General features: G+C 44.8%; 1 protein-coding gene across 2 annotated transcripts in view; it reads left to right on the top strand.

Moving 5' to 3' along the window:
• Positions 1-828: 828 nt before the first annotated feature.
• The window catches only part of LOC134446923 (centrosomal protein of 95 kDa-like), a 45,956-nt gene continuing 25,245 nt past the window's right edge, over positions 829-21,539 (top strand). The window contains exons 1-9 of one of the 2 annotated variants that reach the window (XM_063196221.1): positions 829-1,225; positions 2,441-2,569; positions 4,947-5,054; positions 5,653-5,772; positions 9,637-9,763; positions 14,625-14,740; positions 17,843-18,255; positions 19,266-19,344; positions 19,622-19,686. In XM_063196221.1, the coding sequence (XP_063052291.1) occupies positions 1,207-1,225; positions 2,441-2,569; positions 4,947-5,054; positions 5,653-5,772; positions 9,637-9,763; positions 14,625-14,740; positions 17,843-18,255; positions 19,266-19,344; positions 19,622-19,686 (1,176 nt within the window). In that variant the 5' untranslated portion in view covers positions 829-1,206. The remainder of the gene's footprint in view (positions 1,226-2,440; positions 2,570-4,946; positions 5,055-5,652; positions 5,773-9,636; positions 9,764-14,624; positions 14,741-17,842; positions 18,256-19,265; positions 19,345-19,621; positions 19,687-21,539) is intronic. The other variant, XM_063196212.1, reaches the window with a different exon arrangement.

The following is a 21,539-nucleotide window of genomic DNA, read 5'->3' as shown; positions in this document are numbered from 1 at the left end:
ATCAAAAACAAAATGAAAATACAGATAAAAACAATAAACAAATCACTCATGTCCCCTGTACCCCCCCACCCCCACCCACACAACCACACGCACCCACCCAAACAAAATATAAAAATATTTTTAAAACAAAAAATAAAAACATTTCCCATAAGATATTGGTATCATTTTGTGTCAATGGTTACAGGATTGGGTCTCTTTAAGAGCATTTTTAAGTTGTAGGCCTAATTTAAAGTTCTTGAGAGAGCCACGGCTCTTCAGGTTACCTGGAAGAGCATTCCATTTTAATGTGGCCTTGTAGGAAAAAGAGGACTGCCCGAATGCTGTGCGGTACAGGATCTTATGGATCTAGCAGCCAGGGCGATGACATATAAACTGCAAAAGACAAGCTGGGGCAAGACTATGTAAAATATTGTATACTAAACAGAGGCTTGAAAATTTTTCAAAACTTTTTTCCAAAACAAAATAAATTATGTTTCTCCAAAATATTACAGTGGTGGTAGTGAAGTGTTTTTTTTTTTTTTTTTTGCATACACACACACACACACGCACACACACACACACACACACACACACACACACACACACACACACACACACACACACACACACACACACGCTTTCCGTTTATTTTTTTCTTTTGAGGAGGCAAAACAGAAAGAACTTTACTCTATTATACACCCAATTAAAATATCTTGGGGAAAAAATATTGGGGTCTATTTTCTTAGACGTCTCTGCGTTTGGTGGAAGGGGATGCGGGGGTAGTTTGGTCTTCTGACGTATTTGAATATTTTGTTGCACGCTTCGTTTATAATCCAGCAGCTATGTTCGACATTTATCACATGTCAACTCTGACCGAAAGTGTGTGACTTCTGCTTATAATAAAACAAACAGGCCACAACTCAGAAGATGTCTTTCACACGAAGAACTTCGTTACAGTATTTCCGGAAGTAGCGTATCGCTTTGTTGACCAATCAGCACTGTATCTTGTTTTAAACGTCTCAGCAGTATCGCGCAGTACAAACGATGTGAGGGAAAGACAGGAGAGGCAGCCACCCTCTGGTGAATTTTTTAATCATTTTTTTGTGGATCCCAGATGTCGAAGACCTGGTCAATTTAATTGTGAAGCTGGTACTGAAGGATTATAAGACATCTTGCCGTCTTGTTTACGAATTAGCCAGGCGTGTGGCTAACTGGCGTAACACATTCATGGGAACCGTGGAGCGAGGTTAGTGGTTTCGGAGAGCCCGGTTGGTAGCTCACGTAGCAGAACCTAGCCACAAGGTGGCTAATGTTAGCACAACATTCACGAAATCTGCAAATTGATTATTATTAATATCCCCTTGCATGTGTTACATATGTGTTTCCCCTTCTTTAGTGTCACATTATTACACTAAATACTCATTCTTTCCTGATCATTTAATGGTGTTGTCCTTTAAATTGGTCTGATCGTTCTGTTGCTAGCGTGATGCCTGAAACCGGTTGAGTATGCTAACACAATTTAGTAATGTTATCCTGATCAGTTAACATGAACGTCGGCAATGATTTATAAGTATGTTCGGGGACTGTATTGGAGTTTAATTTATGTATTGGTCCTCCATCTACCCGTGGTTACGAGAGTGTAGCGAGATTTAAAAAGTTCAGATGCTAAACATTAGCGACCCTGGGGCTAGTCTCGTTAGCAAGTTATTCACTACCTCTTTCCATGTCTCCCTTGTGTTGCAATTTAACTTGTTACACAAGTGTTGTCTGTTGGTATGCTTTGCTAGTCTGCTGTGTTTACGTTCCCACTTCCAACAAGAGATCTGTGTCATTCAGTGAATATTTGCACTTCTAAGCTTATGTTGTGGTACGCAGTTTGTCTGACATTTCCCCTCCTAATGCAAATGTGCCAAGTCCAACTAACTTGTACTAAACATGCATGAATTAAAGAGCACAGATTGTAAACTTAAACCACTTTAACCAACTTTCTGTTGCATTAACGAATCGTTTGTCTTGTGTGTAAGTTGGGTAATAATACAACAAGCTGGTGAAACGCTTTGTTTTTGTAGTCTGGAATGTTTGGCCAAATTCCGAAGCATCTCATGTTTGCTTGGTAGTTAAGCTAACCAATCCCAATGTTTGGCTAGCATTGCTAAATATAGCTAGGAGGCTGGTGATGTCTGTTAGCCTAGGTTGGGGTCGTAACCGTAGAAACGGCATCAACAACTATTTGAGGACACTCCGTCCCGCTTTTGCTCAGGATATTGGCTCTTGTGTGCTGCCAAAGCGCCAGAACTGTTGGTGTTTGCGGCAATAGTCAGATCAGATGCATACAGGGAGAACACCTCCTATGTCGCAGCTGGGGTTGTTACCAGTGCACAGGCTTGTGTTTTTTGTTTGCAAGCATGTCATGTTGTTAACAGTAACCAATTTATTGTGTCATAAATGCTCTACTCAACAGATTGGGTCCAAGTAGCCAATGACCTCCTCTTTAAGTGCCACACTAACTTACGCCTGAGAAGACTGACAGACTGCGACGCCAATGTCTTCATCACACTCTATGAAGGCATCTTGAGCGACAAAGTTCCAGGTGAGGCACACACACACACACACACACACACACAAAGGTTAACCCTTACCCACCAAGAGCCCATGTAACAGACCCGTCCAAAGACCAGAAGGAGACCAGGGGTTCAGCTGCTCGGTTTATTGTCTGCATTCATGAAAACAAATACACACAAGACCAGGGCATCCGTCACTCGACTGCAACTACTCCAGCGTGGGGCGATCTAGCTGCGCTTACAATTCAGAGTAACAAAATGGCAGACATACAGCGAGCATACTGAAGTTTCATAAAGTTAAGGGAACAATCATACATCTTACACAGTTCACAACAACGTACCTGCATTCATGAAAACAAATACACACAAGACCAGGGCATCCGTCACTCGACTGCAACTACTGCAATATGATTAAAAGAAGAAATACGGAATCAGGACCTTGGTTTCACACCATGCTGCACATCATAGCAGGGTACAAAGCATGTGAACACAGAAACACGACAGCTCGATTTATAACAAGTTTACATCGAGTTGAAACATTACTTTTTCAGAGAATCATTTAATACTGCTTATCTACATTCATATTCAGGAAAGGACTCGTAGTCACAGCGCATCCATTCAATAAAATAGAATGTTTTACCCGGAGCGCTACTTAACACTGCTTACCTCCAGCGTGGGGCGATCTAGCTGGAGGTACGGAGGGCGCAAGCACCCAAGAGGCACGAACGCGAAAAGCAGTCGTGAAGGCCCATGGTCAACTAAGATGAATGCGGTACAACATGCAAAATAATTCCAAAAACCAATAACATTGTGAAAACAGAAAACAGATTTTGTGAGGATTCACTTAATACAAAAAGAGTAGAAGTAACGCACAGTGTTCCGTACGGCGCCTCCTCGCAGAATGCTGTTTTCGCGATTAAAATAAACTTTTCAGTGTGATGACAACCATCACACCTATTGTATAGCTCATTTGAAAGAGGAGGTTGTCGTCTTCAAAATAAGACCAACTAGAATTGTGGTGGTTAATGTATGGGTTGATTGATTAAATCAAATAGGTAACAGTATTCCGAACACATCTGACCAAATAAGTAACAGTACTCCGTACAACTTCAGTACATTAAAACGGTGCACTACCAATGGTTTTCATGACCGATCTAATGTGCATGTGTTTGTGAAGTGCTAAACTAATTGTTATTCGTTCCATGAAGAGTTTAAGTGAATATAACACGGTAAAAATAACATAGCAACCGCGTATGGAAGTGCCGTTCTTGGCTGCAATGTAGCTTGTTGCAACAAGGTTGCAACAAGCTACTTCCGGCGAGCATGCATGTTGCTTTCAAAGTTATCTTTACCGTGTTGTAGTCATTCAAACTCTGTTTTGAAGGGATAGTTTGACAACAAACAAACACACCAACATTATAATTGCATGAAAACCATTGCTAATGCAGCTTTTTAAGGTAAATCAGATGTACGGAATACTGTTACTTATTTGTTCAGGCCGACGGAAGCTAGCGGCTCATGGCTAACTGGCACTTGGCACAAATAATCAATCCATACATTAACCACAATGCTCCACTGTAAGTCGATGTGGTCTTATTTTGAAGACGACAGCCTCCTCTTTCACATGAGCCATTCAATACGTGTGATGGTTGCCATCACACCGAATGGCATTGTTTTGATTGCGGAAACGCCATTCTGCGAGGTGGCGCTGTACGGAACACTGTGCGTTACTTCTATATTTTAACTCCGTTACACCCACAACAGCAAAAAAACAGTCTTGTACTGTGGAAAGTGTGTTTTATTTACGTCATTTCAACTCAGGTAACATTGTCACTAGCTTAGAGACCTGCTCCTCTATGGAGCGACAGACAGAGCCAGAATGTGCGGAATGTATAAGGGGAGGCAAGGGACCTGTCAAAACACGGCTCTGTTGTTTGGAGCCGGAACAGGTGATCACTGCTCTCTTAAACCTGAACAAGAGACTGTTTACCTGGCAAATCAATGGCCGCCCCTTTTTCACATGACGTCAGGCAACTTTTAACACTGAAGATTTCAAAGCAATCAAGGCTATGTTGCATTAGGTGCCATAGACCTATACATACAGAGACATCCCCGTTTTCTGCATAAAACTCGTCGGTCGTATATACCTGCTTTGTTTCAAGAACAGAACTTTTCTGGTGTCGCTGTGAAAAGGCCTATTTATATGTGCCCAATGCATTAACATATGTGCCTGTCACAAAACAGTGAGTGAATGCTGCATTTCTTCTGTTTGTTTTTCAGTGAGAAAATAAAGTTCCACTTCTCTGCTTGTTCGTGCTCCTGAATTCCTACAAGTTAAAGATGAATGTAACTTGTTTTCTCTCCCTCCCCCCCCCCCCCTCCTCTGTTTTGGCGTGTGGCCTCCAGACTTCATAGCGCTTCCCAGCAGCCAAGAGGATGACATCCACAATGTGCAGTCTGTCATCGACTCTCTGGCCCTGGATTACCTCCACATTAGCCTGTCCCACATCACCGGTGAGCCAAACACTTACACTAACTAACTAACTCACTAACTAACCAACAACACATTTGCACTTGTCTCCCTGTCAAATCATTATGGAAGGCTCCTCGGGGCTTAACCGTCACATGGTAGTAAAAGCAGGATGCGTGAAAGTAAACATTCCTGTTTACATGAGGGGGAAACACTGGCTCTTTTGTCTGCTCGGAAATGGTTGTTCTGTAGAATGTGGAAATGTGTCGGCCCGTTGACGGTATGGTACTAACTTAGTTAGCAGAGGTGTGTGAAGTACTTTGTAGAAGTAAAAGATAAGAAAAAAAAAAGATACAGTGGAATAACAACTGTAACAACTGTGTCATATATCAGGTACAGGTTTTGTGTTTACATCATGAATTTACAATGCTTCACCTCTGTTAGCTAGCCATTCCGAATATGATGACAGAAAAAAACTAAACATATGACGTTTGCAAATGGATATCCGTTTGAGTTAAAGTAAAAAAAATTTTTTTTGAAAAAATAATGGCAAAAAAGCACCAGTAAGGTCAGTCATCGTTTTGTACTCGTAGTAGTGGCTTCATGTCTTGGTCTTTAAACCGAGACATATTCCACCTGTAGGTGAGAACATCGTTCGAGGAGACCACGAGTCCGTCAGGAACCTGCTGGAGATCTTCGACGGCCTTCTGGAGTACCTCACGGAGCAACTGAGCGAGGATGAGGAACAACTGCAGAACGGAGGTAAAGTCTGCAGCTTTCACTTCCACTTTGCTTTGTGTTTTAACGGACAAGAGCAAGAGCAAGAGTGTGTTGCTCACTGAATGCTTGGTGATGAGGCTCACAGTTAACCCCTTGGTGTGGGCCAAGGAGGAGAAGAGACTGTGTGTGTGTGTGTGTGTGTGTGTGTGTGTGTGTGTGTGTGTGTGTGTGTGTGTGTGTGTGTGTGTGTGTGTGTGTGTGTGTGTGTGTGTGTGTGTGTGTGTGTGTGTGTGACATGTGACTGGTTTACACAGATTCTTTTTAGCATTATCCACATACAACGGTGGTGGTTATTCCACTCCTAAGCACTGGCTTCTTAAGCTATTCAAAACCCCCTTTGCTCTGCGGCTGCTGAGCCACAAGACAGTAGGGAATGTCTGTCTGAAGTGTTGCCAGATTGGGCGGTTTTCTGCCCAATTTGGCTACTTAAAAATGGCACTTGGGCGGTTTTTTTGGTGGCTAATTTTTGGCCTTAGAAATCAATAGAATTGGGCGGGATTTGGTGCTTCCAGGCCGGTTTTGACTTTTGAGCATTTTTTGGGCTGGAAACAACCAGTCTCATCTGGCAACCTTGTTATCAGTAGCGGTGTGTTCACTGTGTGGTGCTGAAAGGGAGAAAGTGATCATCAGGGGCTGCTGCATGAGGGTGGTGGGCACTTGAGGCATCACATCAAATGCTGTGGCGAGGCGTCGCACCAAATGAGCCATTCATACGTCTTGTCCTGGAGCGTGTCATGCTCTGCTCCACATTCACTTGTTTATTTATTGTGTTGTCATCTTGTTTTGATTAATGAGATGAGCACGCTTTTTGACACTGTATTATGATTTTTTTTTGTATAAAGCACAATGCACCTTCAGCTTGTGATGGCAATGATATTGGGGGTGAAGTCTCTCTGCGCATGGTGCTGCAGATCCTTTGAGGATATGTCACAGTAGTTTAGCTCTCTTGTAGGTCTTTAGTCAGACCATCGATTGGTCCAGATTTCCAGGACTGTTGAATATCAAGTATCTGCATTGACGTATTTCTACACATCAGACTGTATACACCACTGTTGGTCTGTTTGCTGGGAACCGGTTTGTTTTTTGCAGTGTTTGCATCTGACGTAGGTCTGTTGAGTCAATAGGCAGCATAGGTCTGTTGAGTCAACAGCATGCACCACTACAACAGGGTTGACCTTGTGGTAGTACAGCTGTGTTGATGATTACTATAACATCCTGATTATCTTAAGAGTTCTTATGAATGCTATTACAAGATATCCTGTGTGCACTTTGTTTCTGCTAGTGACGTTGGCTATGATTTATAACCAAAGCGACTTTCAAACGAGGACATAAAGTGTCTGCCAAATGCAATGTAATTGCAATGTAATATCTTGCTAGCTGGCTTGTCAGATAATGCATGGTGATGAGACGATGTGTTGTAAGCGTGTGTTGCACTTCTGTCTGGCTACTTGTTCCTCTTGGCTCTGCTTACAGTATGAGTAAGAGTATTGCCTGCACTTCGCCTTGCGTCATTCCTCTACCTAATCAGACACAGCCTGTGTGTTTATCGTAACATCAGAGCACTGCCTTTGCAAATGACACCGTCGGTAGTTATTTGGGTAGGCCTGTGCTATTGTTTGTTTTTTAAGTAAAAAAGTCCACACAACAGAGGGCTCCTTACAGGGCTCCAGAGTGCGACCAATTTGGTCGCATATGCGCCCATTTTTTTCAATGGTGCGCCTAAAAAATATTTTTAGGCGCACCGGTGCGACCAGCCATCAGTAGAACAAAATCAATTACCAAACAACCGTTTTAATGGACATAAAATGAATAGTCATTCTACAGTAGTGACCCATCATCACACAATAAAACGTGTCGATGCGGTAATTCCTTCAACTCCGCTGAACTACCGGTAGCTTTCTCCCCCTCCTCGTTCACAGGCAGCCCGACGTTTCAGAATAGAATGTTCGACTTCGCTCAACTATTTGAGTTCACATGTGCCAGCGAGTTTTGTGTTCTCAACCAGGCCAGTTTTGCAACGGACGACAGAGTTACAATCACAGCAAAATGACTTGAGGATATTTTAAACACGAGAGAGTCACAATCACGGGGAAAAACTAAATGGCTCGAGCGGATATTAAACATTGCCACACAAAAACTCAGACAGGTGCGGATAAGTGCCCGTTTCAGCCGCGTGCAGAGCTGGCCAAACAACAGGTGACGCGCTAGTCTGTCGGGACTTCTGTGAGAGTTTTTTGATAGCGACTAGGGCAGGCTACATACTGCCTATCAGTCGGCAAGGCATCGTTCATGCACCTCGAGACAGCACGAGAGAGAGAGAGAGCGAGAGAGAGAGAGAGCGCACTAGTGCTGTCGTGTCTGTTCGTAGCGCTTGCTAAGATACCACAATCATCATGCTGAGGGAGAGCGCTCAAAAACGGGGAAATAGACAAAATCCAATTCACCTCAGATTCCACTGTAAACATAGGCTAGGCTATTTGTGTCTAATGGTTTTAAAAAGCATGACATTTTTAGCAGGGTTTGTTAAAAAAAAATCTATCAATCCATCCATCCATCTGTCTTCATATTGTAACTCTGCTTGTGCCATGTGCGTAGCCTTATTGCAGAAAAGGCTGGTATGTTGATCTTACTAGTCAAACACTACTGACTAAAAGGCTACTAATTTGGTCTTTTCTACCAGCCAAACTGCTTGTAGCCAAGATGTGTTAGTTAGGTAGCCTACTGCCATGTCTTTTATAAGGAGCACATTTGGAAGACTAGCCTATAGCACATGAAAGGCTCCAGGTCTTTGAAAATATAGCAACAATCTACTACTACTACTACTACTACTACTACTACTACTACTACTACTACTACTACTACTAATTATTATTATTATTATCATTATTATTCTATTATTATTCTATTATTGTTGCTATTATTATTATTATTGCTATTGTTATTATTTGTAATTATTATTTTTTAAAGCTGGAGGTGCGTACGTGTATGGGGTGGTGAAAACATTTTGGTGCACCTAAATTTTGTGCTGGTGCACCTAAAAAAATTTTTTAGGCGCACCAGTGCAACCAGTGCAAAAAGTTAGTCTGGAGCCCTGGCTCCTTATCAAATTCTTTTGATTATTTCCACGTTTTCCAGCGAGTGACATTTCAAGCCCTTCAGCTCTTAATCAGATTGCCATTTTTTAAATGTCACCTCGCGCCATACGGAGCTAAATATGATGCCAGTTCATGCATTCTTCTCCGGTCAGTGTACTACGTTAATTGTAAAAGGCTGAAAATGTTTGGCCACTGATCGAGCCACAAGCTTGCATTTCGGGAAGAGTATCAGTTTTGCAATGGATGCACTCTCCTTTGTCATATTGCTTTCTACTTACGTCATATTTGTATTGGCATTTATTCATTTCCATCAGGTCGGTGTGCATGACTGTGTGACAATTTAATTGCCCAGCATGGATGAATAAAGTCCTGGGTATGTAATGTGATGTGATGTGATGTGATGTTGGCTATGACTATGTTGTCCTCTTTTGAAAGTCGCGTTGGTTATAAAGCGTCTGCCAAATGTCTTGTCTTGTCTGCTGTTTTGCTCTCTCCCCTGTGTGATTGTCTTGTCTGCTGTTTTGCTCTCTCCCCTGTGTGATTGTCTTGTCTGCTGTTTTGCTCTCTCCCCTGTGTGTCTTGTCTTGTCTGCTGTTTAGCCCCCTCTCTCCCTTGTGTGATTGTCTTGTCTGCTCTTTCACCCTCTCCCCTGTGTGGTCATGGCTATGTAATGTAATGTGTCTTGTCTGCTGTTCTGCCCTGTCTCCTGTGTCACATGTCTTGTTCTGCCCTGTCTCCTGTGTGTGTGCAGGCGTGCAGTCCAGCGGGGAGGGAGAGGGAGAGGAGGTCCAGGGGAAAGCAGCCAAGGCGGCGCGGCCGCGGCCCGGACCAGGAGAGGGGGAGCGCGAGGACGTGACCTCCCAGGCCTCCAGTCTGCAGTACGTCTGGCTTTTGGTTTGTGTGTGTGCATGACATGCGTATACTCGACTGTGATGTCACTGGTTTTGACTTTTTTTTTTGTTCCTCTGCATCATCTTTTGGGACACTACCTCTCCTCTCCCTCCACGTTTCTCTGTCTCAATGATTGTATGTTACACAGAACTCTAGTCTCACACACACACACACACACACACACTTCCTCAGGTGGAGTGAGGTTTCCAGTCGACCCCCCCATACACCCACCCCCCCCCCCCCCAGACGGCCCCAGGTGGCAGCTTCCTCAGGTGGAGTGAGATTTCCAGTCGAGCTTTGACTGTGTACTTGAACAGGCCTAGTCATTTCCCTGGTGTGCTGTGAACAGAACAGTGTTTTCCCTCCCTCTCCAATTTAGCTGTTGCAGCCACACGGTCATTAGGGAACTGGTGTTAATCCAACAGTGACTTGCACGCTAATTTTCTCCTTAAGCCCTTGGGGGGGGTATAGCTACAGCGGCGCTCATTATTTGACTTCTTCAGCGGTGGTGCACGCCTGCACGGCTTGAGGCTGCAAACAGGAGAAGCACTGTAGCGGTGTGTGTGTTTTCCAGCTAGCATTGCTGCTTGGTCATTTTGAGTGGGTGTTTCTCCATACTACTTCCTCAGTTTGGCTGGTCGCTACTTCTGCTTGTTGAATAGAACAGAACAGAACAGAACCCCAGATGCATTACATTAAGTGTATGTAGTTCAGTATCCGGAATATGAGGCTTATCCAGGTTATGATCAAATTCTTGTCCATTCTAGAGTTCTCTTCAAATGCGTGTTGCCTGGATACCAGCAGCAATGTTCCATGGGAATCTGTGGTATTCGGGATAAGGTGTTCCATGCCGGGAAAAGGTGTTTTATGTTCAAACACAAATTCGGGATACTTTTAATATCCTTCATATTCAGGATGCTGACCTGCATATAAACACAGACATTGTCACTATAAACATGCAGGTTACATGCAGTAGGGATTTTGGGATTTTGGAGCAGGAGCTTCCATTTAGCCTTAGCTATGGCATCACCCAATCGCCTCTCATGGGCAACTTGGATGGGCAGGGCCACCCATTGCGATGGCGGATGTCCTTCAAGGAATTCACACATTTCCTGCGTTGTGTTCGTGTCCTTCAAGGAATTCACACATTTCCTGCATTATGTTAGTGTCCTTCAAGGAATTCACACATTTCCTGCGTTGTGTTCGTGTCCCCTCTGTGCAGGTGCTTTCACTGCTCGCTTCAAACCTTTCCTGGCTTATTAGAGCTTATCTGCTGGTGCTCATTAGAAACGCATTGGTTTTAGTAAACGCTACTAAGTTTGCGTTAATGTACCTTTAAATTTTTGCGTGAATGTCACAGCAAATGTTATCATAAATGCTTGTATCTTGTGGAAATGCAATGAAGTTGGTGGTTGTTTTATTGTAGTTTTTTTGTATGTGACTGAGTAAGTTGCTGAGAATGGAGTTTCACTTTCGTTGTTAATGGTTTACAGACATTATGGTTTATGGCATGCCTCTTGTCCTGACTAACCTCACTGCTGAGGTCACAAGCAGCTGACTGGCTGGCTGCCACCATGTGTCATATTTACACAATAGGGAGTCACAAGATCCTACAGGGAGGGAGGGATGGATGGAGGGATGGAGGGATGGAGAGAGAGAGGTATGGAGGGATGGAGGGATGTGTTTTAAAGAGGGGTTAAAGGAGGATTCCTAGTCCTAACCATTTTAGCATGCAGAATTGGGTCAAAGACGTGCAAAATGAAATTGTCATTCAGTGTAACGGATACCTTCTGCTGTCTGTAACTGCAACAAACATGACTCTTTATTTTTATTTTTTTCCCCAGTGAATTCATGAAAGCCTCGGCTGTCATCCATTCACTTGAAACAATTTAAAAATCATGTTTTTTTTACCATTACAGTCAGCAGAAGGTATCCGTTACACTGAATGACAATGCCATTTTGCACGTCTTTGACCCAGTTGTATTATTCGCACCACCCTTGACATGTCAGTGTCCTGCAACACCGCATTTTTGGAAATGGTTTGTTTACATTAAAGAAATCTTAACACACTTCAAATACCTTCCCAAAAAGTTAAGAAACCATGCCACCGTTTGAATGGCCACAATACCTTGGCCACTATGCTGGCGACCCGGGTTCGAATCCTGCCGGGGTGATTTGCCATCCATCCCCAACTGTCCCCACTCATTAAAAAAGAATGGCCACGATCTTGGAAAGAGCTCAACCATAACAGAAATGCAGCGCTGTTGGGTGATGACAGGGCAGTCATGGGTGAGCGAGGGCAGTCATGGGTGAGCGGTTAGGGCGTCAGACTTGCATCCCAGAGGTTGCCGGTTCGACTCCCGACCCGCCAGGTTGGTGGGGGGAGTAATCAACCAGTGCTCTCCCCCATCCTCCTCCATGACTGAGGTACCCTGAGCATGGTACCGTCCTACCGCACTGCTCCCCATGGGGCGCCACTGAGGGCTGCCCCCTTGCACGGGTGAGGCATAAAATGCAATTTCGTTGTGCACAGTGTGCAGTGTTCACTTGTGTGCTGTGGAGTGCTGTGTCACAATGACAATGGGAGTTGGAGTTTCCCAATGGGCTTTCACTTTCACTTCACATTGTTGGCGTGATGCACACAGCTGCATGATGACATTGGCCGGAATCCTCCTTTTAAACGCCAGACCACCCGTTGAACTGGAACCTTTTCTCTCTATTGTCACTTGTGTGTTTTGAGTCTTTGGCTGCTTGCTTGCTTGTTGGAAGACTGAAGGATTGTGTGTGTCCTCTATTGCAGGGGTTCCCAAGCTTTTTCAATTTGGGACCCACTAGAAATTGTCAAAAATGTTCGGGGCCCACCTCTGACCCAATTTAAGAATAAAACTCAAATAAATCAACAGTAGCACACAACAAAATATGATTATTGTTTTTTGAAAAATATTTCAAGGCCCACTTGGAATACCTTCAGGGCCCACAGGTTGGGAACCACTGCTCTATTGTAAAGTGCAAGCTCAGCTCAGCAGGCTCCTGTTCTCTTCTCAGCAGTAGCCTGCAGGGCAGCCAGAGGAGAGTTCCTGTCTAATCTGTCTGTCTGTCTGCAGCCAGCACTTCCTCAATCCAATGTCTGTCTCTCTCCCAGTGCTGTCTGTCTACTCTGCTGACAGACGTTACCCAATCCCTTCATGTGCTGTCTTGTTTGGGGGAGGGGGAGGTGGAGGGGGGACTGGGAAATGATTCAGCAGTTTATATACAGAGCTCCTTCCTGCTCTTTAGTGTGCTGAAGATGGACTTGGAATCATTACAGTGCTTTTAAACAGTGCACTTGTTTTATGTGGCATAATGCATAATGATTATGGCTATCGATAATACTGTACTGTACTACACGGCATTAGCCCCTCGCTTCTGCTAACAAGCTAGGAAGGAAAGATACGTGAAGCGTAAGCACTCTCATCCTTTAGAGAAACCGTCACTTGTTTTATGTGACTTAATGGTGCCTATGCTGTTAGCACTCTGTCTCAAATGCCGCACTTGGGCACTTTGGGCACTGTTTTTCAGTGCCTAGGGCGCTCATGCTGAATATGGCAATTGATCCAGTGCACTGAAAGTGATGATCCCCTAACAATGGCGGAAAAATGCAGTGCTTGAATGATGGACAAAGTCAATTAATTCCGTCGCTCGCCTCGCTCTTGTCGCGGTAGGTGTACTTGTGCGGTTAGCCCCTCGCTTCTGCTAACAAGCAAGGAAGGATACGTGAAACGTAAGCACTCTCATCCTTTAAAGAAACCGTCACTTGTTTCACGTGACTTAATGGTGCCTATGCTGTTATTGCAGCACTCAGTCTCAGTCTCGTTATCAAGTTAAGTGACACATAAAAGCCTTCATCTGTGTTTTCAGTAGAGATGCACCGGATCCTGATTTTTAGGATCCTGCCGGATACCGGATCCACTGCTAAAGATCCTGCTGGATCCGGAACCAGATACCGGATCCTACGAAAGGGTTGAAACACACATGGCATACTCGCACACGTGGGCCCTTTTTATTACATTGGCTCAAACTATTTTTTTGAGTCATTGAAAGTGAAAGTGTAAGCCCAACTGGGAAACTTCAGCTCCCATTGTCATTGTGACGCAGCACTCGTGTTCACTGCACACTGCACGCAACAAAATTGCATTTATGCCTCACCCGTGCAAGGGGGCAGCCCCAATGGCGACTGAGAGGGAGCAGTGCGGCGGGACAGTGTCATGCTCAGGGACTCTGGACTGGCGTGGGCAAAGGAAGAGATCTTGTGTGCCGGGTCGTGTGCAAAGGCACTTGTCCAATGTTGAAGGCCATGGTGTGAGAGTATCAATAGACAATGGGGCGGTTTATGTTAAAGGTTGGCTGAAATGCAGTTAAGTTCTCCACCAAAAATGTCTGTTTGGTGCCGTCTTCGTTATTTGGCTAATTTCATAGAGCCTGTTTCAGAAGATGCGCTCTCTCAAAACCCTCCAAAAATGATCCTTTTTGGGCTTTATTATTACAGGACAGTTTGAGAGTAGACAGGAAATGACTAGGGAGGGGCAGGGCCGGGAAATGACCCCGGCCGGACTCGAACTGGGATCCCCGTGGGGCATGCAAGCCCAAATGTGGGGGGCTTAGCGCACTGCGCCACTGCGCCCCGCTCCAAAAACTATCCATTATTGACTTGATTGTGTGTGTGTGTGTGTGTGTGTGTGTGTGTGTGTGTGTGTGTGTGTGTGTGTGTGTGTGTGTGTGTGTGTGTGTGTGTGTGTGTGTGTGTGTGTGTGTGTGTGTGTGTGTGTGTGTGTGTGTGTGTGTGTGTGTGTGTGTGTCTCTCCACTGCAGCTCGGCGGTCCCGTCCAGTCGGCACTCGGTCCACTCCTGGAACGGCGAGGAGTCGGAGTCCACGGCAGAGCTCATTCGCCTCGGAGACTCGGCACGGACGTTCTCCAAGAAGGAAGGTGCGTAGATCCAGCAAAAGCCCTGCTCTGTACCCACCAGAGGCCCAGTAATGTTCCTTCTTGATGTGTTGCTGTTTTGCTGATTTTTAAAACTATATATTTTTGGAATCCTTAGACCATAACGAGTCAGGAAAGTGATGTTTGACCATTTTCAAAGGTCACTATGACAACCAGATAAGACTTTAAAAATGGTGCGTCAGCATTTTTTCCTCCTTGATGTGTTGCTGTTATTTTGACCCATCTAGCATTCTTCTTTCCAACCTCAACCAAGTTGTTCCAATAGAGCACTAAAATAAGATTTTGGCGTAAAATAATGACCTGAAATTAGAAGAGCACCATTTCCAGGACTGTACATTTCTGTTGTCTGCACATTGACAATGTCCATCTCCCGATATATCATATTTGGGGAAAGGGCTAAAGAAAAGTTGATGGAAGAAGAAGACGAATCATTTTAGATGTGCATAACAGCCACCCGTGTCAGTACCATATTCCCCACATTAACCCATTTTGTCCTAAGCCCTTTACGGGAGAGGGTGCCCTTAGCCTACTACATCCTAAATATCTCAGCCTCCGAAGCACATACAAACATGGAATGAGTTACATGTAAAAGCTAGGACCCTCGTTTTGCCTTAGAATGTGTTAATTCAGCTCTAATTGACTCCCATTTTTAATAAAACAGCTCAAATCTAAAAATCCTGAATGCAGCGTATATGTGTCTCCAGGACACAATGGGTTAAATATGGCCAAGAGTCTTGGTACACTACGCACTTCCAGTGAGAGTGAAGGCACATTGAAAACGTGCTCACGTGGGAACGGAATTCTTGACCCTTTTCCACCCTCCGGGGCCCCCCCAACACACACACACACACACACACACACACATACACACACATACACACACACACACACACACACACACACACACACACCAAAGTCTTGTCACGCTCAGAGTATTGACAAGGCCTGTTTTTCCGGTTTCTTCTTGTAACATTACGCCTCCCCCCTCCCTTACCCCTTTGCAATTATTTTTGCAATGGCTAGATTATTGTGTGGTAAAATTGAAGTATCACACACACACACACACACACACACACACACAGTCATGTTTTTATTCCATGGAAGCTTTTCTAAATATAAATATTGCTGTTAAGTCACCTTTTCCTTTTTGTCTTTTCAAACCCGTCATTTTCCACCATGGCTTTCCCATCCACACACCCTCATGGTGGTGGCAGTTTGGGTTCCTAACTAATGCCTTTTCCACACCCCCCCCCCCCCCCCCCCCCCCCCCTTCTTGCGGAAACTTGGGCACAGCCCTTTTTCCAATCGCAACGGAGGATTTCAGCAAGATTTGTTGTCAATGTTTCATCATGTGATGTCTTGGCTGCCTAAAAGGCCCCAGTCTCCCCCCCCCCCCCCCCCCTTGCGGAAACTTGGGCACAGCCCTTTTTCCAATCGCAACGGAGGATTTCAGCAAGATTTGTTGTCAATGTTTCATCATGTGATGACTTGGCTGCCTAAAAGGCCCCAGTCTCCCCCCCCCCCCTGCAGTCTCCCAGTTCGAGCAGCTGAAGGAGCTCTGGCTTGGCTTGGGCCTATAGCAGTGGCTCCTCCCCAACCTTTTGTGGCATGGGACCTCATTATGACATCCCAAATATCGGGGCACCCCATACACATTGTTTTCACGACAAAAATGAAAACATGGCTGAGCTACATAAGTTGTAGGTTATTAACAGGGCTGATGGTATTCAGGCTCTATGCCTGATTTCAGGCTTGACAGAGTTTGCAAAAATAAAAACATTGATAATAATAATTAGCCATTAGGTTATTCTTATCTCAGAAAGTGTTACAGGTTCAGGGTTTTCTTCTACTATCAGGCTTGCATAGTGGTCATACACAGGCTATTAAATGTTTGAATAATGTGCCAAAATAGGCCACGTTACGTCACTATGCAGTATCTTGTCGTCGTCGTTAGAGCAGGGAAAAAAGTTAAGGCTCAGGATTTTTTTTCACTATCACCCCCGTATTAAACCCATAGATATTTTAGGATGATCAAAGATTGTAAGTAGTGTTTCAAAGAGGATATTGAATAGTTACGTTGTGTTGTATTAATTTGTAATATTAATCAGTATTCTTTTTTCACACACCCTCAGACATTTCACGCCACCCCATTTGAATTCCAGGCGACCCAAAATGCGGTCCCGACCCTATAGTGTTGAGAAACACTGGCTGACAGCTTGTAGAGACCAAAAGCTCCTCAAACAGAGATCTTGTTCCTATGAAATCATGAATTGAATAACTGTTTAAGCAATATAGATGGGAACATATTTCCCAAATTCCAATTGACTAGTAGAGGTGTAATGAAGCCGGCATGCCCATGGGGTTAAAGATCAGTAGTCTGAACTGTTATTTGCGTGCAGCTGAAGGGGTGGAGCACTTTCTAACACGGTGTGGTGTGTGAGCATGTTCCTGACACTGTGAAATCCTTAGTTGAATAGCTGTTTTAGCAATGCGCACTGAGCATGCGTCACAAATTCACACAGTAAACAAGCAGGTATATGCCCTGTAGTGAAATACCAGGCAGGCCGGATGCATAACAGGTCTGTGAGAGTAGCGATTAGTGGTGTGCAGTGCACCATATTATTTGCATTTAGCTTAACTGGTAGAGCATGTTTCTGGCGCGGTGTGGTTAGAGCGTGCTTCTGACATGTGATTAAAGAAATTTGGTTTAAAAAAAAAGTTTATCAGCACAAATCCTTGAAAGGCGTACATACATCACGCTCGATGTGCACGAGCCGTTCAAGGAATGACAGTAAACGGCCCTACCATGGCTCGCTTCCTGTCACTCGTTCACTGTCCTGTCTCAAAAATAGTCATAAAAGACCAAAAAATTATGATAATGATAATAATAAAAAAGGAATGACCGAAAACTCCATTTGTTGTTGAAGATTGACCAACAGGCTGGTCCACTACACTTGAGCCATGAAACTTCCCACACTAAAATGACAGGTAATTTCAGTTCTTTTGTCCAAGCCCTGTATATCGCGCTCAATGTGCATGTTTGTGGTTGTGTTGTGTTGTGTTGTGTTGTGTTGTGTTGTGTAGATCCGCTGCCTGCCCCTGCCAGTGGCCCGTCTGGACCTCCAGATGGCACCTCAGGAGACCACGGCGCTGCCACCCCCTCTGCCACCGCCACCAACGCCACTGTCCGGCCCGCAGCCACCACGGTCACCGTCACCGCCAGCGACAGTGCCACGGCCACTGTGTTGCCTGACAGCAGTGGCTCGACGGCCACCTTGCTCCGGGAGCCCGCTGCGTGCTCCGCCATCCCCCTGCAGCCGCCCTACCAGACCACGCCGCAGAGGCAGCAGAGGCCCACGGGGCACACGGGAGCAGCAGCCCAGGCCCCCATCCTCCCCCACTCCCACTCGCCGGCCTCCTCCAGCCTCACGTCTCCAGACAGCCTCCAGGAGCAGCAGCCTCCCGACTGGCAAGAGCTGCCGCTCAGCAGCCTACAGGTGAGGACCAGGCAGAGGGGCCTGATGGTGGAGCAGGATGATGTGGCAATCTGCACAGCGCCCATGGGAAATGACTATACGCCAATGATCACGATTGGAAATGACCATACTACCATGATCACGATTGGAAATGACCATACTACCATGATCACGATTACCATTAACACTGACTGAAATGACTATACTACTACTTACCACTTACTATTACAAATGAAATTACTATGCTTGCTTAATATTAGTATACTAGTTAGGAATTTCTGACCAGAATGCGTTGAGATAGCGAAGATACAGTGCTGCATGCAGCATCTTGAAAGGGCCTCTTTGAAGCTTCTTATTCATCCATCGTGGTCCCACACCATTACGTTTAATCATTGCTGTCCACACACACAGTGACGTGACCATTCCCTGGCCCCTTCAGTTGCAGTCATGCTTAGTAGTCATGCTGTTTTAGTATTGAGCATTGGTGAAGTAACAGTTTCTCTGTAGTGTGCCAAAAAGCTAGTGTCAGCATTGGTTCTGCCCAGGCCATGGTAGTCAAGTGCTCTCTGCTTCGGAGTCTCAATACAATAATCCATTTGGACATGTGGTCTCTGTTTTGCATAATGATGTGACTGTCATTATAACCATGCCAGGGCCCTTTGAGTGTCTCTCTATCTTGCTCTCTCTATCTCTCTCTCTCTCTCTCTCTCTCTCTCTCTCTCTCTCTCTCCCCCTCTCTCTCTCTCTCTCTCTCTCTCTCTCTCTCTCTCTCTCTCTCTCCCTCTCTCTCCCCTTCTGTACGTATCTGGGTTATTTTCAATACAGATCACTTGATTTCAACAGATACAAAACAGGTTTACATATACAGTGTTTTGTAATACAGAATGTCTCTGTCTGTCTCTGTCTCTCTGTCTCTGTCTCTCTCTCTCTCTCTCTCTCTGTATCCGTCTCTGTCTCTGTCTCTGTCTCTCTCTCTCTCTCTGTATCCGTCTCTGTCTCTGTCTCTGTCTCTGTCTCTGTCGCTCATCCAGAATGGTCATTCCTCGAGGTCTCTTGGTGATGTTCTGCGTCCTAACCATCTCCTCTCCCCATCCTCACCCATCTCTCCAGGTACGTCTCCGTGCCATCCTGTTTTGGGTCAATGAGGTGATTGTCACCTGACGCCTCAATCGTCCACTCGTCGCTTATCTTTTAAATTATGATTTGCATAACATTTTTTAAATGCAAAACCAGCCAACTGCTTCCGCCCTGGTTAACTAAGTCTTATTCTATAGCGAGCAGGAAACGTCAGTATTTATTTTTTATTGATAATGATTTTTAAAAAAGTTGATTTTCATTGCGACGAGCGAGCCTAACCTGTCAATCATTCTACTGTCTTGATCTGCAGTGACGAATGAGAGGTCTGTCTCCAGTCAGAGGAGAGTGAACGGAGAGGGCAAGCACGAAGCAGAGGTGAGCACATGGCACACACACACACACACACACACACACACACACACACACACACACACACACACACACACACACACACACACACACACACACACACACACACACACACACACACACACACACACACATATTGAACATTAAGACATTTAATGGAACCATGGCTACTACTGTAGTCTTTCAGAGCTTCATGGATGGAAAACCGTTTTGAAGTCATCCTCCCTGAGAGTGTGGGGTGGTGGTGCACACTCTCATCATCTACCTCAATCTTTGTTGAATAAATTCCCTGTGGACTTCATCCGCCCCCTTAACCTCCTCATAATCATGCCAATGCCCCCCTTAGTATTAAAATAAACATGGTCCAATGCTCCGCGTCCTCTCAGCTGTATCCTTCTCAACGCCCCCCCTAAGGCTTCCTAATGCCCCCCTGGGGGGCTGTAGAGCCCTCATTGAGAAACCTAAATCTAGCTGGATGCTTAGGGGGTGCCCTCACTTGCCGGTTCGTTCGCCCACGATCCCAGGACTATTACACCCGCGCCCCCTGCAACGCGGCCCTATAAATATCAGTGGAGAACCACGAGAGAACTCCCCAAAACATGTCCTGTTTTTGTTTTCCAGCGCCACTTTGCCAGGGAAATGTGCACAGCGCTGTCAGCTTAAGGCAGGCACAGCCAGGTCCAACAGCCAAAGCAACAGCAGCAACACTGGAGCACGTTATTTTCCTGGCAAATGACATAGTTCCTTAATACATTTTACCTCCTCATTCGTTATGCCCTGGGCAAGGCAAAAAAATATCATATTTATAACTTAGCTATTTTCAGATGTTACTAACATGAACACACTGAGGAAGGCAGCACGCCGAAACGTGTCTGTGTAATAAAGAAACTTATGCATGGTGCGACCTTTTCTCATTTTTCAGTTTTACAATATTTTGGTCAGCACCCTTAAAAGAAGAGAAAAACTGTTGGGTGACGTCTGCTCAAACCTTTATGAACTAACATGGAAAAAAAAATAAAAATATTTGGATTTAGTTTTCCCCTCGGCTTGGCACAAAAGAAAATGCAATACGTATGAATAACTTTGCAATTTTTTGCGATGTTGTGAACATGGAAAAAATAGGTCTTTCATTATATTTTCAATTCTCCTCGAGTTAGCTGCCTCTATATTGTCCATGGTGTTGATTAGGCTCCTTAGCACGTTTGAATTGCTTTGGTATTTTGAGATGTTACTAACGTGAAATAAACATAATGCAGAGTTAGTTTTATAGGTGTGTATTTATCCTGTTGGGTAGCCAGCTTAGCACCTTATCTAACCGACTAGCAGCCGGGCAGTCTTGCTGACCAAATGTACCTCTTTAAAGGGACACTGTGTGAGATTTTTAGTTGTTTATTTCCAGAATTCATGCTGCCCATTCACTAATGTTACCTTTTTCATGAATACTTACCACCACCATCAAATTCTAAGTATTCATTATGACTGTTAAAATTGCACTTTTCATACATGAAAAGGGGGATATCCTCCATGGTCCGCCATTTTGAATTTCCAAAAATAGCCATTTTTAGCTGCAAAAATGAGTCTACTTGGACCATACTAGAAAACATTTGTGTATTACGTAGAAAACTTTCATGTAAAGATCAAATTTGGCAATTGACAGCCCAGTTTCAATGAGCAGCATAGTTGTAGTACCCTTTTTGACCATTTCCTGCACAGTGTCCCTTTAAACTTTACAAGGGGGTAGCCTAGCCAAGGTTAAAAATACACCGCTGGGTTCTCAAGCCAGCTGGCAGTGAGTCTCAAATTGCAACACTGCGTGCCACGGCTGCCGCCAACTCACTAACTCCTGGCAGCAAGGTGAT

Source organism: Engraulis encrasicolus, chromosome 1, assembly GCF_034702125.1.
Source record: "Engraulis encrasicolus isolate BLACKSEA-1 chromosome 1, IST_EnEncr_1.0, whole genome shotgun sequence".
Taxonomy (NCBI): Eukaryota; Metazoa; Chordata; class Actinopteri; order Clupeiformes; family Engraulidae; genus Engraulis; species Engraulis encrasicolus.
The sequence above is the reverse complement of the archived record's forward strand: the minus strand, read 5'-3'. Positions and strand labels throughout refer to the sequence as shown.